This window comes from Phasianus colchicus, chromosome 1 (genome assembly GCF_987193195.1).
Source record: "Phasianus colchicus chromosome 1, bPhaCol1.hap1.1, whole genome shotgun sequence".
Lineage (NCBI taxonomy): Eukaryota > Metazoa > Chordata > Aves > Galliformes > Phasianidae > Phasianus > Phasianus colchicus.
The window spans coordinates 156999591-157014694 of NC_143436.1; the positions used below are offsets into that span (position 1 = coordinate 156999591).

The window sequence follows — 15104 nt, forward strand, 5'->3', positions numbered from 1 at the left end:
AAAAATAATATGACCCATCATGATTTTGCTTTAAATAGTTTTGCCTAATTAAAGAAAAGAGAAGAAGGCATGGAGAGCTAGTGAATACTTTTAATATATGAGTGGCAGGAAGATGCTGTTTTATGTGCTTGATATTGCTGGAACACTTAGAGAATCGGTCAAACCATGAAAAGCTTTTTTAGAATAATTCATTCCACAATTTATGAAGGAAAATGTGTTGAATATTACTTGGCTGGCTCTGGAGCTTAAGAATTAAATTAAGAAATTTAATAATACAACATCAACTCATCCTTGTTCCAGGTTTTATTTAAACAATAATCTGTTAGTTTATTTCAAAAGCTCCATTAGGAAAATTTAATTTGACTGTGATCTGCAATTTATCTTATTTTTTACTTCATTCTCAGTTGCAGACACTATACATACAGCTGCTAAGCTGAAGAAAAAGATGTTAGCACATTATACTGACTACATTCCATTCATTTCTTCCTGGGTCTATAATACATTGCCTCACGGGCAGGCTCTATTCTGTAATTTTGTCATCTAGCCTGTACCTTAATTTTAGATGTCTAGCAAAGCAATTCACTGAAATTAAAAGCCTGCATTCTGTGTCCCATTGTTGCAGAGAGGAAAGTGCCTTTGAAGCCTTTCAAAGGGAGATCCTCTGCACTCAATTTAGTATCTAAACTTAGCAGACAGGAATTTCCTCTGAAGACGTGGACAGGCACCTCCTGTCCCCTGAGTAACTGGGCAGCGTAGGTGCATGCAAAAAACGAGTGTTTCAGGTGAATCTAAGCTAAGTGTTGAGTTGTAGTAGATTCACCTCAGAGTCTAGAAGATTCTCCTATAGCAAGCGAACTTAAGGTGTATTTAAATGCTTTCTTGTGAATAGTTATATGGCTGACAACAAATAATTTACTGGTGAGAGTATTCTCTTCATGGACGATACTGGCAAATGCAGCATGGCTGCCTCCAAAGGGATGTCAGTATCCTGTTCTTCAGCATTGGTTGCTGTTGTCCTTGTTTAACAAAATGCCAAGCCTAGTTTGTGTATGCTAGTGGCAGGTGCCAGACAGCATTTGACCTTTTTCTGATTGGGTTTCATACATTTTTTAAATTATCCTTCATAAGGATTATAAATACACGTCTATGTAATATATGTTTGCCTGTTGGCCCTTATCCTCCAATTGCCTAATTAGACATCTGCAACACAGACATCTGCATCCAGGCTCATTATCTGGCCTCCCAGCATATGGAGCAGATAGCAGGAGATGTGCCCAGCTGGTAATTCTTTTGACCAATGCTAGTTGTCTAATTTAGGGAGAAAGAGAACCATGTAATTTAGGGAGGCCATACACACAGCTGTCTAGAGCGTGCACATTGGCCCTGCAGGACTCCATACCAGGTGAGGGTAAGTCAACCCATGGCTGGACCTGAGGGTCAGTATGCCACCAAGTGGGAGTTGGTGCTGCGTGTATCAACATCTTCCCTTGGGTCTAAACCAGCTAAGTTGGATGAGTAACACCAAGGATTAGCCATGAGCTGGAGAAAATCAGTCTGTGTCTGAGGAGGAATGATATTAATATAACCATTTTTAAGCTTGTTGCCTTGGAAATTCCCCTTATGTGGGTAGTTCACAGGATAGCTTGGAATGCCTGTATGACAGCTTTGCTTTTCATATAATGTAAAACTGAAGGCATCCTCCTGTGTTTCTGCTTTGTTTCAGGTCCATTATAGTCTAAGTAGGAAAAATTTATTACCAGAAAAATTCTGACAGTTAGATGCTAAGAACCACGTGTTCTTATTTACTTAAACAGAAATGTAATTTGGTTGCATATTTATAAAATAACCAAGTATGACTATTTTTTCTCAGGGAAATTGCCCTCTTGCTGCTAGCATTGTATTGGCAGAGCTTGCAGGCTTCTCATTAGTTGGTTTGGAATGACTTTGTATCCTACTTCAGCTCAGCAAACCCAATCAATAATGTAAAGTTACAGAGAAACAAAGTCATTATTTCAAGCAAAGCACTTGGGTGAAATTTCTTTATGTGAGAGTGCTGCTTCATGGCAGTTCCTGTGCCTTACCATATCTTAGATTAAGAATAATTTATTAATCTTAGATAATCTGTTCTGTCTGGTAATAAATATTGCCTCAATATGTAGATTTCAGTGAGCTTTCCACTGTAAGCAGCGTTTCATCCTTTTTCTAGCATGTTTTACAAACTCATTCTGATATGTAGCTCTCTAACAAAGGGCAGATTTGCTTCTATATGCCTGACACCACTGGGTGCTTATTACACAGCAGCAGCATCGTATATTCAGGGTCAAATCTCAGACACACTCCAGAAATCTTTATGAAGGCAAGGAAAGAGAAAGCATTAGTCAAGCCCTAGAAGACCAGTAAATTGTTGTAAGGTGCACCTTAGAGGTTGTTACCTCAGCCCAGGAGCCCTCCCACCCCTGGGTAGCTGTGATGCAGTGGGTCTCAGGAGCCACCCCGTGGCGCATAGCAGTGCTAAACTTGATCAGGGCTTTCATCTCTTTCTTGTCCTGCATGCTTGCACCACATAACTCCAGTATCTTAAAACATGCAGCTCTCTCCCTGCAAAAAACACGTGCCAAATCATCTCCCCCTGCATGCAGAGACCAAGGGCAGGAGTTGGAGGGACAGAGGGCGAGTTGTAATGTGAACTTACGATAAGTGTATTGGTTAAAAACAAAAAAAAATCTAGACATTCCTTTCTGTCTCTATTTACTTTCTTTCCTCACTGTGAGATGTAGGTGGATAAAACCTTTTTTTTGTTCCTTTAGATAATATCAGAGAGAAAATGTACTGTGCATGTAAACTGATGTTGCTGCTTAAGGTAGCTTCCTGTTTCTCTAGAGTGACTGAGAGACAGAAAATTCAGAAAGGAAGTCCTGAATACTGGTAGTTATAGCTGCAGTTACCTCATAGGAATGTTATTTGTTATCTGGATGTGACCATGTGAACTCTTTTTGTGCTGCTGGATGCTGCTAAGTGCTTGTTTGAAAATGAGACTGGGGGCTTTGGTCCTGCTGCCCCTTCTCTTTGGCTATGTTATGAGATTGATATATTAATGCTTATGTGATCATCTTTATTTTTAAATCCTGTTGGAAGATAGTTTTGGATACTGCAGTAGTGAAAAGCTAAGTCCCCAGCAGGTAGATAGCACAGCCATGGTACCAGTGTACTCTTAAGATGGTATGTAGTTTTCACTTCTGATTTGTTTCTCCTCATATTTCTTCTTCCCACAGTCCTGTGGTTGATTTTTTTTTATCTCTCACAGGTTTTATAAGTGCTGTTCCCATCAACCATTCATTTTCTAGACTGATAATGTCTGTTTTCCTGTTTCAGCTGCAATCATTACTACTGTTGCGCTATTCATTATAGGGAACTTTCACCTCAGTTTTTTCCTCTAGTTACAAACAAGATACTTTATCCTGAGTCTCCCAGGAAACCTAAGTAAGGGTGTTTTGGCAGTACTTGTGTGAACCTTGTTTCTCTCTACTCTGGTACATCCACCCTCTGTGAACAAATGCTCAAATTAAAACTGGCACACAGCTGAGAGGTGATTTTGCACATGAAGAATTGAGTAGTGCTGCTCCAGAATTTCTCAATAAAGGTGGTGTTTTTTTTTCACTAGAAAATGCTAGTTTGTCTAAAGTAATACTGTGGGAATATATCAGCTTCAGTTTGACTTCTCATGAAGATTTCCCAAGTCTGGAATGCATTTGTCCATTGCAGTAAATTTTTTCCATCTCAGTAAGACCGTAGAGCAGAAGATCACAGAGGAGTGTCAGGTGCCCCAAAGGATCCCCCATCTCCTCATAGGGCTTCTCCTCAGCCCTCAAGTCACTGTACTGAACTGACTGCACAGATATTGACATAAATGGGATGCACTGGTGATGTAGAGCCCAATCATCTCATATTGGGCATATATTATGGTTGATGCCCTCACTTTGTGTTATTTCAAGGATGTTTTCTGTTCTAGTTTTACTTTTTGTCAGCAGTCTCACATGTGTATACTGTGGCAGAAAAGAAAGGGATTGTGCTTCAATGAAATGGTGCTGGCAGAAGAATGCTGTGTCTCAGCTGGACCAGGGAACCTCTGAGCAGTACTGGACTGTGCAGTTTGTACTTAAGATTCATGTCTGCTGGGTTAAACTACCTAAAAATTATGCTTGAGTGTTTTGGATTTTCTCGGAGTGGAGATGTGCATACTTGTAGGTCCGCTCATCTCATCAGTTGTGATCACTTGCCTTTTGGAGATGCCTGACTTCACCAATGGTTATCGAAAGCCTGCGGAAATGGCTTAGAGAGAACAATTAACCTTAAGACTGCTGCAGTTATGTGAGGAATCCTGTTCCATGGGACTGTCTAAGGTCACGACAAAAGTTTGTGAGTTATGAAGAAACTGAACCAGCACATCTAAACTTTGGGCCTATGCCACTACTACAGGATATGATCTCTTCTTACATGCAGTTTGTATAACTCACTAAAGAAGTGCTGATTTCTTCTGCATTGTATTTATTCTGCACTTTACAAAAGTATCACTAGATCTATATTAATCTAAAAAGGTGTTTTGTTTCTTTTTGCATATGCAACATCCTACAAAAAAAAAAAAAAAAAAAAAGGTTAATAACTTGATGGGTTGGACAATAAAACCAGAGGATACCATAACGTGCATGCATAGAAGCACTGGGATTCTTGGTGTGGAAATCTACTTGTGCATGTCTCAGAGCCTTTTGCCAAGAAAACAGATTTCCCATCAGCCAGCGATCATTAGGAACAAGTGCCAGGTGGACAGCAACTGTAAATCAAAAGCAGTTTCTACAAAGAAATTACCATAGCCGCCTGCTTTGGAGGGATGGTATTCCTTAAATGACAGTGTATTAGGAGGTGGGAATATTTATTTTCTGAAGAAAGCTTGTTTAAAAATAAAAATGCTTCTAGCTTGATCTACACAATATCGGTTTCTTCCTGCCCACTCTCTAACAGTGAATTACAAGTGACTGTTGCACAGATGAATCTAGAGCAAGGAAACATTGCCATTAGGAAATCTGTCCTCTCTTTTGAATCACTTTGAAGTGCCAGGGATTGAGCTTCTCTAGATATTTTACTATATAATTACTAGGACTAATATTTTCTTTTTAAGAGGAAGATTTAAATTAAGTGCATAATAAGCTGGAAGAACCAAGGAATCCTGTCTCTGTTAAATCTCAAAGGAGTTTTATCATTAACTGTGTTGCATCTAATGATTAATCTTGAAACCATAACAGAGGTCTGGATTGCTAAAAAGGAAGAAAGTGGCACTTAGGGTGTTTGGGGACCAGACTGGTGCAGCAGGACACTTATTTGTAACGTGTGGGTTCATAGATACCTTTCTGTAAGTCTTTATCATTATTCATCGCAAACAAACTTTCAAAGATCTTGTTTTCTAGCTTTAGTTCAGTATCTATATTTGATTGTTTCATATAATTGTCATCTAAAAAAATAGATTTGATTTGTAAATTAATTAATTAATTTGTTAATCTGGGTGATGACACACTGGAACAGGTTGCCCAAGGAGGCTGTGGATGCCCCATCCCTGGAGGCATTCCAGGCCAGGTTGGATGTGGCTCTGGGCAGCCTGGTCTGGTGGTTGGTGACCCTGCACATAGCAGGGGAGTTGAAACTACATGATCGTTGTGGCCCTTTTCAACCCATTCTCTGATTCTGTGATTAATTTTTGTCCAAGAAGTGCCAGTCATTTAAAGGTAGTTTTCAAACTTTTCCATTGTTAGGATTTTACTTTGATAAGCATGTTTACACAAGTGTGCCTTGTAATAAAATGCCTCAAAACAATGTAGTACAATTATAATTCAAACAGTGTTTTTTTATCTTTTGAGAGTTTTGCAAATATTAACTAATTAAATTGTAAGGTTCCCTTGTGTGTTCAGATATTATAATTTATCCTCAGGTTAGTGACTTGCTCAAGGCCACACAGCAAAGCAAAGGGTGAGCTGAGATCAGAAGCATGTGCCTTCTAGTCTTGTGCTGAATCCACTACTATTGCTTCAGAGTGAAGCTGAAGTCATTAGTGGTTAGAGATGTGAAATGCATTGTATTGATAGAGGCAGGCATTGTGTAATTGCTTCAAGAGCGTGACACTGAATATGAATTATAAATAACAATATGTATTACTGCTATGCAGTTAGCAGTTTATGCACCTATTTGACAGGAGTTTCCTCAGTGATTCATTATTCAGCTTTTTCTGTATTTTCCTTCTAAATCAACACCGAAAGTGGAGGCAGAGCTGTGTGTATTAAGAAGTTTAGAGCTGCAGCAAATATTCATCAGTGTGGGTTAGACAGCACAATTCTGCCAGCAGAAGCCTCAATGAAACTACTTCAGTGAACTGCTATACTGATAAGAAAAAGAAAGAGCATTGTCCTCTGCTGTCATTTGAGCCAAAATCACTTCTTTTTCATTATCTAGATCAGATAACTTTTTATCTTTCCTATTTCGTGATCCTGTTCCTGTGATTTTGTGACAGACAAACATGGTGTGCAATTAATTTGAAATAGCAGTGCTGATGTATGGAAAAATGTTTCCTGAGTGTTGAGATCAATACGTGCAAAAACATGAAAGGTGTGTGGATCCCAGGTATATGAACTGCTAGCAAAGAGGGCACTCTTAAGAGGGGAACACTGTTTAGCCAGGCATGACTGAGTAGGTGTGTAAGTACAGGAATCCTAAAGAAGTACCATGCATTTTTTTTCTGCTGTTTTCCTTCTTCACAATGTCCAAGTTTTCCCCTTTATTAGTCCTGTTTTTCTAAGATTGACTCCACCACCACCTCATTTCTCACAGCAAATTGTTTTTAGGCTTCAGGTAAAGAGGAGTGAAAGGAGATTCCTGGATAATGGATATGGAAGAAATTTTTGTGCTGAGCCCCTGTGCCTAAGAAGTGTCATTCTTCATGTGCATGTGGCTGAGGACATGACCATTACTGTTTTGGGCACTTCAAGGCAGGGCTAATTGGAGCTTCATGCCACTAAGCATATGGAGTTGTTCTACCCAAAATGAAAGGAACTGAAGGCTGAAATAAGAAGTGAAGCAAACCCACGGCTGAGGTAACATCTGGTCCTGAAGTGTGTCAGAAGTAGCAGTAATCACAAATGACAGGGTCGAGGTGGGCACCTTCTTTGTTACAACCATGGCAAACAAAAGATGCATCAAGAATGAAGTGACAAAACCACTCTTGCTTAGTCTGTATCTAAACTCAAGCAGAGTGGAGTGGGCTGGCAGGCACTGAGATCAGAGGCAGACCTGAAAAATGCTCGTCCTGAGGCTTGTCTACACAATCTGCTGCACGTGGAAACTTTCAGTGTTGCAAACAGAGCCTAAAAATGAAATAAACTGGATAGGAATAGGACCTGCCAGCAGGCACAAAAAGAAATGGTTGCATTTATTCCCTTGTTAAAAGTTAGTAGGAATTTCAATCTTTTCAAAATATTTTTCTCAAGTATTTGTGTCAAAGATTCAATGTTTAGCATAGGATTGGGATACTGCAACATAAGCCAGAATGCTGTCAGGTAAATTGCTTCACACAGTAAGTTCACAGGAGGAACTAGAATAATGACTGAATTTACACAAACCTCAATCAAAAAGGTTTCAAAAGCAGAGGAGTAGGATAATGTTTCTTAGTAATTCGTTTGTTAATGATGATTTACTCAGCTGAAGAGTTTGATTCCCTTTGCACTCAGCACTTCCCCTTCCTGACTTGGTATCATCACATCATTTCTGAGTTTCTTAGCCATTAGTAAGGTAAAGTCAAACTAAATGTTCTTCCTCTTGCTTGAGAATGTATTTGAATCTTCATAGCTTTCCCCACCAAGTAGGGAACACTACCAAGTACAGCTCTATAATGGGAGCATGCTTGTTAATATACTGTGTGGCATAGAGGTACTACTAGTCCTGTATGCCTGCAACATGCATGAAACACTGCATGTACTCAGATACTCAGAAGTAGGATGAGCCATAACAGCACAGGCATTTGAGATTAGATGTGCTTTATCTGCTTTAAGGGGGCTTGGTGAAGGCATTGTAAAGTTATAAAATAGATTTTTGGCTCCAGGAGTGTTTTAGAGCATCTACACAAATGCATCAGCACTCTCTTAACATCATCAGTGAAGTATTAAATGCTCTAGTTCTTTGCTAGGTATGTGGCTATTGTCATCTCTACTCTCCATTGAGCTTTTGACCCATAGCTGTTCATTAAGGCACAGTTTGGAGAAGAAAGGTCTACAGTGCCATCTTCCCATGAGAGACCAAGCGTTTTGTTCAGAGCTGATCTGCTTCTACTTGTTTTAAAACCCATCCTATATCTCCCAAGAAGGGATCCATTCATTTTAGTACTGTGATGGCCAGTGGCTGTGGTGGTGAGCACACACATCTGGCATACAGTCATAGCAGTTAGCACACTAACTTAGGAAGTGAATTAACGAATGCAAAGCTAGGATATGAAAATTATATAGGAGTGGCTTCACAACATCCTTTTCCTCTTCTTTTTCCTCCTACACTGGTATTTTGGATTGGAAAGTGACTATTACAGATTCTGTTTTATGCTGATTCCATGTTGTCAAGTCTGTTTTAGTCATTTACAAAGCAAAGAAAAGCTTCAAGCCCCAGAATTAAGAGTTGGGCATTTCTTCAGGGTCAGAGCAGTGGGAGGTGAGTACTCAGCTTCCCACACAGGATGCTTCCCTGCACAGGCAAGCAGTTTAATGTTGGTCTTTGCCCTACCAAACTCCTCCACAATTTTCTAAATGTTATTTTAAGGTACAGTTTACTCTGAAGAATTGACTTACAATCACTGTTTGTCCCATTCAGATATTGGTGGAGTGAGTGTATGATAAACAGCTGGGGCAGGAAACTCATTTGCCATCTCAGAGTGAGTTGTGCTCACTTGTGAGCCACTTGGCTTTGAGGCCAAACAAAGAGGAACATGAGGGTTTGGTTGTTGGGAAGATAGATTTTTCTGGTTGTTCTTACCAGAATTTCCCATTGCCAGAAATTCAGCATGCAAATACTTCTCATCCTCATCAGCAGTAATTTTGTTTACCCTGTTGCTTATGTGTTAAAAATGGAGTGTTATGAAAAGAATTGTGCAAAATTGAATCATGATTCTGGGTAACGTATTGCTGTGTGTATTAGCTGTGGGAATAGGTATTTTTCCACTAAGACCTGAAGAGAACTGAAAGATTATTATAAATTGACATGGGAAAGAATGGTCAACATCATAGCTTCCAGTTACCATTTCTCCAGTACATATTCATTTCAGTTGAAGGCTAATGGAGTGGGAAAGATATTGTCTGGTGACTTTGATTGTGAACTGGTGCAATTGTAAAGTAAAATCTGTACCTGGTGATTTGATGGGACACGTACCTCAGATATGCTTCTGAAGAATGCAGAAACTGTGGTTGGAAAAAGAGTGGGGAAAAATGTCACACTGTGATAGAGCTGATTATGCTGTGAAGATTCTTCGCATCATTTTGTCATTTCAGTAGCAGATTTCTGTCATTATCAGCAGTGAATTGTTTAAGAAATTGCAAAATCAAACAGTAGAGAAGACAGATATTTACTGTACACTTCAAAACATGGAAGCATAAGAGGTTTGAAAGATGCAGTGCAAAATCTTGGGGGAAAATAGATTCTTTCTAAACATGGAGATGTCAGGTTAGACCACAGGAAAGGGCATAAGTCAGCAGAAGTCACTTTGAAAGTTTTCTTTTCACTCTCAACAACTGCTATGCCAACCTGGCCATTCTAAGTGATTGCTGTAAAGGATCCAAAATATTTGCAGTGCACACGCATTCAACTGCTAGTGTGCTGAAACATTTTTTATAGTTTAGGTTATTATTCTGATATTTTAGTTGGCTTCTTGGGTGTTGGCCTCACAGTACATTTGAGATCTAAACTACAGAGGAAAGGATTGAAGGTGGTTATTCATGGATTTGGCTTTATGCGGGTCTCTTTTTTCTCCCTAATATTATGAAACTGTTTCAGAAAGCCAGCTGTCTGATGCTTCTTGTTTGAGCATATACAATAGATCAGAATTTGTAGGAAAAAAGGACTGCTTGTGTCCAAATCACAGTGTAAGGGCTTACATAGCTATTATGTAGTATATTTGTATTGTTCAGTATTCCAGATAGTATTTTAGCACATTATCTGTCTCAGTTTTAGGTAAAGAGCATTTCTGGCTAGTTCTTTTCTATGATACCTTGGGAATAATGAAGCAGCAGATTTTTAGAGAGGATGCTTGTTCCAGCCTCTATTTCCTCTTCATATAATATCTGCCTGCTCTAAATTCTCATTAGCATTTTCTTCTTGGTCACTGATTATTTTTTAATGAGAAAACGTGTTTCACCGTGATCTGGAATGACGACCAAATGACACCTGGGCCCTTAAGCCTTAACTCTGCTCCCATGCAAATTAATGGCAGAGCTCTTAATGACTTGCTTAGGTATGAGCTGGGACCTCTACAGAGCAATTTTAGTTTAAGGAGGAGTTTTCAGTGGGAAAATCCTGAGTCCCATCTGTGGTGAGGCTCTTTGCTTACTTTGCAGTAAGTGTTCCCCAAGTTTGTCTAAGTTCCCTGCAATTGTTTGGGATAACTTAAAATTCCTAATTGTCTGTGTTCAATTTCCAGAGAGAGCATGTGGGGCTGTGCCAGGTCAGCTGCTAACCCTTTTCGTTTTTTCAACTCCAGGTATGAAGCATTTTATTGTGTATTATATAATGTTCTGTTGTATTGACAAAAGTCTAGTAGCAGTACTTTTCAACTTTATTTCCCTCTTTATGCCATGGCTGGGGAATATGTGGGGTTGGGCAAGGTCCAAAGTTGATCTTTGGTTTTGGTTTTTATTCTTTGGGGCTGGGAGGATGGTGCTGTGCACTGTGAGAAACTGCAGGGTTTTTTTTCCTTATCCTAGTAAATAAAACAAACGGGAATAGCTAAAAAGAATCCTACCTCAGGTTTGGTAATGCAGCTGAAAATGTCCAAAATAGCTTACTGAAACTGAGTAATACCTTGCTTTATAGATGGTCAGTGTGGATCTAGATAACTTAGGTTCTAATGGATCATTGTCAGTTGCCACAAAATAGTAGACAAGCAAAGCTGTAAAATGCAAGAGGAGGTATTTGGAAACAACCTCTTGTTTGTTTGGTGGTTTTTGTTGTTGTTGTTTGTTGTTTGTTTTTTTTGAGGATGCCAAAAATGTAAAACTTTATTATGTGATATGTCCAGTAGATACCCTGGTGAAGAGAACCTAATCTAGTGGGAGGTTCCAGCAAGTCTGTAACACTTTTTCACACTACAAAATGTCTCATGTTCACCTTACCTGCACAAATATGGCAGAACAAGGATATGAATGCTGATAGGGTTATTGGTTTTGTTGGTTTCATTGCTCTGGCTTTATTGAGTTCTAAAATAGTGTGCTTGTTTGTTTGCTTGTCCTTCTCCCTTTTGTTTTATGGGCCTCTGAAAAGATTTCTTTGGAGTTGTATTTATTGTGTGACAAGTATAAACCCATCAACTCACTGCTTTAGTTACTCTTAATATAAATCCATAGACCACCTATCTGTGGACTACCAAAGGAGAAACAACTTCGTTCATTCACTGTAGGCAAGTAAGTTGCAGCAGAAAAGTGATTCTTCACATTTACAAGTAGATCTAATCTTCATAAGAAAATTAAGAAGATGGCATGTTTAAGAGCAATTACGCTTTCAAATTGCTAATGAGTAGTAAAATACAGAAATCGTTCCTCAAATCTACTCATGTCACCAATTTGCAGTTAATTGCATTACAACTTGTATATTTATATTAAAAAAATGCAAGATCTTATTACTCAAACATTTTCAAAGTATTTCTTTGTGAAGTCCAGTACAGAGGTCTAAGCTTTTCTGTTAGTTGCTATTTCACAGGAAGTTTTACCCTTTTTTTTTAATTTATTTTTTGTCCAAGTCTGTTATTTGTCAATAATTTGCTCAAACAGTTGTGAATTTACACATACCATAACAGAGAACATGAGATCCTAATGAGATCCTAATAATAAGTCCCCTGAACAGGATGCTTAGTTAGTAGATGGAGATGGTGTGAAACATCTCATATACCATCTCTGCCACTGCAGATTTGTTGGCTTGACAGGCATGAGATGAGTCTGAAATTCAATATTTTTGTGAGGCAAATAAAGCCATAAACTTGGAAGAGAAATACAGGGACTTCTCTGTCTTTTTTAAATAATGGAGCAAATTGTTCAAGAAGGTCACATCTGTCAAACCTCATTTAGACCATGTGGACTATCTGCAGAGTGATATGGGAGAAGTGAGGCCAATGAGATGAATATTTAAGTCAGTGTATCACTTGAAATTATGAAATCCTACGGCCCACTTAAAATTTCTTGTATTGCTGGGAGTATTTCTCACAGCTGGTCTTGCTTCTTGGAGTATGGAGCTATTACCTTTTAGGAATAGTAATTACATGTCAGAAATGAGCTCTGTTGCAACTAAAGACAGCTATCTGAGGATATGTGTTTCATTTGAGTGAAATTGTATGCATCCTTAGCTCTGTTCTTTTTTCATTTCTTCCTATTTAATTATATTTTTCCACCAAATTTCAAAAAAGCTATTTTTTCCACAAAATAACACAATTATGGTATTTTAGTTATGAAAGTACTAAAATATTTGCAAATGTTTTCTTCATGGCAACTGGAGAGTGGAGTGCATCATCAAATCCTGAAATAACATTTTTATAGGTTGATTTCCACTCTTTATTGTGCTCACCAAATCTGTTTTACTCAGAACTGATCCCTCCCACATTCAGCATCTGCTGACCTCCATGGATGGCTGCAGGCTGAGGCTGTTGTTCCAGTTCAGAGATACCAACTGCTCTTTTCCTGTAATTTGCTGGGCATTTTGTCTGTATTTTCTCTCCTGATGTAGAAGTTGCCCCATCCACCATTTCACCATTCACAAAGTGATTCTATATGTGAATCTCAGATACTGGTATGCACAACATGCCTCTTCACCCTTGGTGTCTTGCAGACAGTTCTGATTTTGATCCTTGCAATTCACCCCATTCTACTTTTTAGCACCTCATTCCACAGATTTGGCCAGATGGAAGATGTTTGGCAGCTGGAGGACCCAGATGCCAAATTCTGGAATACAGTTTCCTTGCATTGGCACATAGATTTGTTGCTGGCTTCTTGGCTTGTACCTCAGCTAGCTTCTTGGCTAGCTGTCTAGCTGGCAGCTGCAGCACTGCCTCTGGGGCTATGTTAGGGTCAAGCTGCTATGGAGTTGGATGACTTTCCTGATCTGAATCACCCTGCTTTAGTTTCACCTTAGTTTGCTTTGAGTCTCCGCTATTAAAAGACAAACGTTTCTACTGTTGTGTTTTATTGCTGCCATTTGTGAGACTAATTCAAAGTAGATCTCATTTGTCACCAGTTTAAAAAGAAAGTAAGCATGGCAAAGTACACTGTTTCACTTGTTGGGATTCCCATTAAGTCAGTAGCAATTTAAAATCCAGTCCGGTATTTGCAATTTATCTCCCACACCAAATATTAACTGCAGAGCACAGGATTTAAAAAAAATAAATGTTTGTGTCTAAACTTTGATTGCTTTCAGCCATGAGTGAATGTTGCCTCTGTTGAATGGAAAAAAACGGCGTATTTGGGAGACAATCTGCATCATTTTTAAGGAAAAAGAATAAAAAATAAAGTTGATAATAAATAAAATATAGCTGAAGAAGAAGATGCTTGCTCTTCTCTTTGCCTGATTTGGAATGTCCTCATTACATACTTCAATTTTACCTTAGATGTTTTTGTTGTCATTTTGTTGGTGTTTTTTTTTTAATGAGGTAATGAAAAATTAATGCATCTAGGATAGCCACAGCATTTGAAGTAATTCCCTAATATATCACTATATCTTTCCCTCCATGCAGCTCAGTGCATAAACATCGCTTTCAGTGGGAAAAACTTCAAAATCAGGAGGTCACTGAGATTCCAGATACACGCAGTAAAGTATGGATTAGTCAGACTTAATATAAAATTTTCATTCCTTCTCTCAGCTGTACTGAGAACATGTTGAGCCACACTGGAGGCAGCAGTACCTCTGTTTCACACTGATAAAACTTGTTAACCGTATAGTAAAAAGCACTTGTGCCTAGCTTACATACAAACTTTCTCTTCATTGCTTATAATTTCTGGAGAATGATCTGACCTTGGAAGCAAAGCACCAGAATTCCTCATTATAGTCATTACAGACTCACACCTCAGGAGTGACCAAAGAAAGGGCAGATCCTCTCCATCTGATTTAGTTGTATACTTATCTTTCGTGACTGTCTACAGAACTTAAGTGCTTCAGAGTACAGCCGTGTTACATTGGGTGAGTTGTTAGGGACTTCAGAGGGGACTGGCAGGAACTAAGAGCATCTTTTCCTCTTACAGAAGATCGTTACAGCCTTTTTTCTGGATGATAACAGAGAAGAGGTGGTTCTTTTGAGAGAAAGCTGGTAGCAGCAATGGCAGTACATCCACCTTTTGCAGAAGTTTGTTAACAGCTTGTCTAATGAGGCCTGAATTTTAGATTCTCAGCACAAGCATCACAGATACATTTTAATCATTAGGATCTTAAGCACAGGTCTTATCTCCCTTCTTACTGAATATAGAGCACTGTATAGACAAGAGCGCTGGATGAGATGGAGAGTGAGTAAGCAGAGCCTGAATCCTAGCTGAATATAGACAGGACAGTAGCTATGGGTTTAGTTCCCTGAAGCAGCATTAGAACAGAAACTGGATAGTGAGACAGAGCTTCCACCATTTCCTGCTTGGAGCTGAATGGGGGTTCTTCACAAAACGCACGCAAAGTTCAGGAAAAGAGGCACCACCCTATTAAAGAGATTCTTGTCATTCTACATATCTAAATCACTTTGGAAATAATATATAAGGTAGAGCAAATTCTTTTTTAAAAAAACAACACACACAACAACAACAACAACAACAACAACAAAAAGCCAAAATGATACAGGTTAATAACTCCAT

At 38.9% G+C, this 15104-nt stretch overlaps 1 protein-coding gene across 9 annotated transcripts in view; it reads left to right on the forward strand.

Annotated features, from left to right (window-relative positions):
- The window catches only part of KLF12 (KLF transcription factor 12), a 276242-nt gene that overhangs the window by 195946 nt on the left and 65192 nt on the right, over positions 1–15104 (forward strand). For 8 of the 9 annotated variants that reach the window (XM_090130826.1, XM_090130847.1, XM_090130815.1 and 5 more), the window contains one exon: positions 10712–10771. The exons of the other annotated variant lie outside the window; for it this stretch is intronic. In XM_090130826.1, coding sequence (XP_089986952.1) covers positions 10712–10771 — 60 coding nt within the window. The remainder of the gene's footprint in view (positions 1–10711; positions 10772–15104) is intronic. 9 annotated transcript variants of the gene reach the window in all.